This window comes from Electrophorus electricus, chromosome 5 (assembly GCF_013358815.1).
Source record: "Electrophorus electricus isolate fEleEle1 chromosome 5, fEleEle1.pri, whole genome shotgun sequence".
NCBI lineage: Eukaryota > Metazoa > Chordata > Actinopteri > Gymnotiformes > Gymnotidae > Electrophorus > Electrophorus electricus.
This window is the reverse complement of record NC_049539.1, coordinates 1,440,001-1,442,500: the sequence shown is the minus strand read 5'-3', so window position 1 is coordinate 1,442,500 and position 2,500 is coordinate 1,440,001. Positions and strand designations below refer to the sequence as shown.

Here is a 2,500-nt window from a genome sequence, read left to right as displayed (position 1 = left end):
GGTTAGGGTTGGGTTAGGTTTAGGGTTGGGGTTAGGGTTGGGTTAGGGTTAGGGTTGGGGTTGGGTTAGAGTTGTGGTTAGGGTTAGGGTTGGAGTAGTGATTAGGGTTGGGTTGGGGTTAGGGTTGGGTTAGAGTAGTGGTTAGGGTTAGGGTTGGGTTAGGGTTAGGGTTGGGGTTGGGGTTAGGGTTGGGGTTAGGGTTGGGTTAGAGTTGTGGTTAGGGTTAGAGTTGGGTTGGGGTTAGGGTTGGAGTAGTGGTTAGGGTTAGGGTTGGGTTAGGGTTAGGGTTGGGGTTGGGGTTAGGGTTGGGGTTAGGGTTGGGTTAGAGTTGTGGTTAGGGTTAGAGTTGGGTTAGGGTTAGGGTTGGAGTAGTGGTTAGGGTTAGAGTTGGGTTGGGGTTAGGGTTGGAGTAGTGGTTAGGGTTAGGGTTGGGTTAGGGTTGAGGTTAGGGTTGGAGTAGTGGTTAGGATTAGGGTTGGGGTTAGGGTTGGGTTAGAGTAGTGGTTAGGGTTGGGTTAGAGTAGTGGTTAGGGTTATGGTTGGGTTAGGGTTGGGTTAGAGTAGTGGTTAGGGTTGGGTTGGAGTAGTGGTTAGGGTTATGGTTGGGATAGGGTTGGGTTAGAGTAGTGGTTAGGGTTAGGGTTGGGTTAGAGTAGTGGTTAGGGTTGGGTTAGAGTAGTGGTTAGGGTTATGGTTGGGTTAGGGTTGGGTTAGAGTAGTGGTTAGGGTTGGGTTGGAGTAGTGGTTAGGGTTATGGTTGGGATAGGGTTGGGTTAGAGTAGTGGTTAGGGTTAGGGTTGGGTTAGAGTAGTGGTTAGGGTTGGGGTTAGGGTTGGGTTAGAGTAGTGGTTAGGGTTGGGTTGGAGTAGTGGTTAGGGTTGGGTTAGAGTAGTGGTTAGGGTTGGGTTGGAGTAGTGGTTAGGGTTGGGGTTAGGGTTGGGTTAGAGTAGTGGTTAGGGTTGGGTTAGAGTAGTGGTTAGGGTTGGGTTGGAGTAGTGGTTAGGGTTGGGTTTTGGTTTAGTAATTGTAACACCATACACTTCACTAACTGCGCACTGAACACCCGGTACATGTGGCCTATTAAAACTGTAGTGGAGCAGCTGTGTGCAAGTACCTGGTAGTGGTTATAGACATTATGGTGTGTGTGTGTGTGTGTGTGTGGGTACCTGGAGCAGTTTGCCACCTCTACGCTGGTGCCTTGACACTGCTGCCCCCCACACTGGGGACTGGGGTTGTTACACGCGCGAGTCCGACACTGACACGACCCCACACTGACACCGTCGCTATGGCTACATGCCTTCCAGCTGGACCAGGAGCCAAAGTGACCATCCACGGTCACATTCCTCACCTTCATGAAAACACACACACACAGAGATAAGATCATTAAGAGGGTACTGGTGATAACGGAATGATGCTTGAAGCAGCCATGAAGTCTGTTATTAACGTCTGTTCTAAATTCCTCTGTTGTTCAAATCTTCTGCTTGCTGTTAGCAGAACACATCTGGTGAATTTATAACCTGTGAACTCGGAAGAACTGATTGCACATCTGAAAAAAGAAAAGACAAATGGTAAAAGGAAACCTACGACCTTTATGTAGGTGGAGGAAAATAATACTGTTTATGCTTTTTTTAAAAAACACAATATTAAAAAGAAGCAGAATTTATATGCAAAAACAAACACCATTTCAAAGTTCTCTTCTCTAAGCTCTTTAAGAGGTCTGCAGTTCTGCGTAGTACTGGGGGTTAATGCAGCATGGTAAAACATTCTCTTTGGTTTAAGAGGACTGTAGTTCTGAAGGACAGTATGTTAAAGTTAGGGTTGGGTTAGAGTTGTGGTTAGGGTTAGCGTCCTTCTTTAACCTCTTAAACTGTAACCGTAAGACCTCTGATTTAGTAACTACTGTCAATTATTCAGTAAGTACATATACATATACAGATATAAGAGTGAAGTACATATACAGTTATACGAGTGAGGAATGGGAGTTGGGATCCTATGGTGTTCCTCTGGAGTGTATGGATCTGTGTGCCATGGGTTTGGAGGGTTTGATGGGATTGGTGGATTTGGTGGGTTTGGTGGGATTGGTGGGTTTGATGGGTTTGATGGGATTTTTGTGGGTTTTGTGTGTATCATGGGATTGGTGGGTTTGGTGAATGAACTGGTTGCAGGTGAGTGCTCCGCATCCACTCCACAAATCCCAGTCAGTGTGAACAACACGGGACACTGGACATTGGACACAGGACACTGTTCTTAAGTGAAACAGATGAATCTCCAGAGTTATCACAGACATGCTGAAACACTGCAGGATTGGAGCCAGTGAGAGAACCATGATACAGGCTACACACATTGCAGACGTGGAAGAAAACAGAGACCGTCTACACACACTGCAGAAGTCTGACACACTAACCAAATACACAGATCTATAAAACTAATCCAGTCAAAACAATTACAGTAAACACCCGAGCAGTCGTGCAGGAAACATGATCCACTACTTTGTAAAAAT

At 46.3% G+C, this 2,500-nt stretch overlaps 1 protein-coding gene across 3 annotated transcripts in view; it reads right to left on the bottom strand.

Annotated features, from left to right (window-relative positions):
* sema5a (sema domain, seven thrombospondin repeats (type 1 and type 1-like), transmembrane domain (TM) and short cytoplasmic domain, (semaphorin) 5A) overlaps positions 1–2,500 on the bottom strand; it is a 107,625-nt gene that overhangs the window by 35,819 nt on the left and 69,306 nt on the right. For all 3 annotated transcript variants that reach the window (XM_035526306.1, XM_035526305.1, XM_035526307.1), the window contains one exon: positions 1,167–1,348. In XM_035526306.1, coding sequence (XP_035382199.1) covers positions 1,167–1,348 — 182 coding nt within the window. The remainder of the gene's footprint in view (positions 1–1,166; positions 1,349–2,500) is intronic.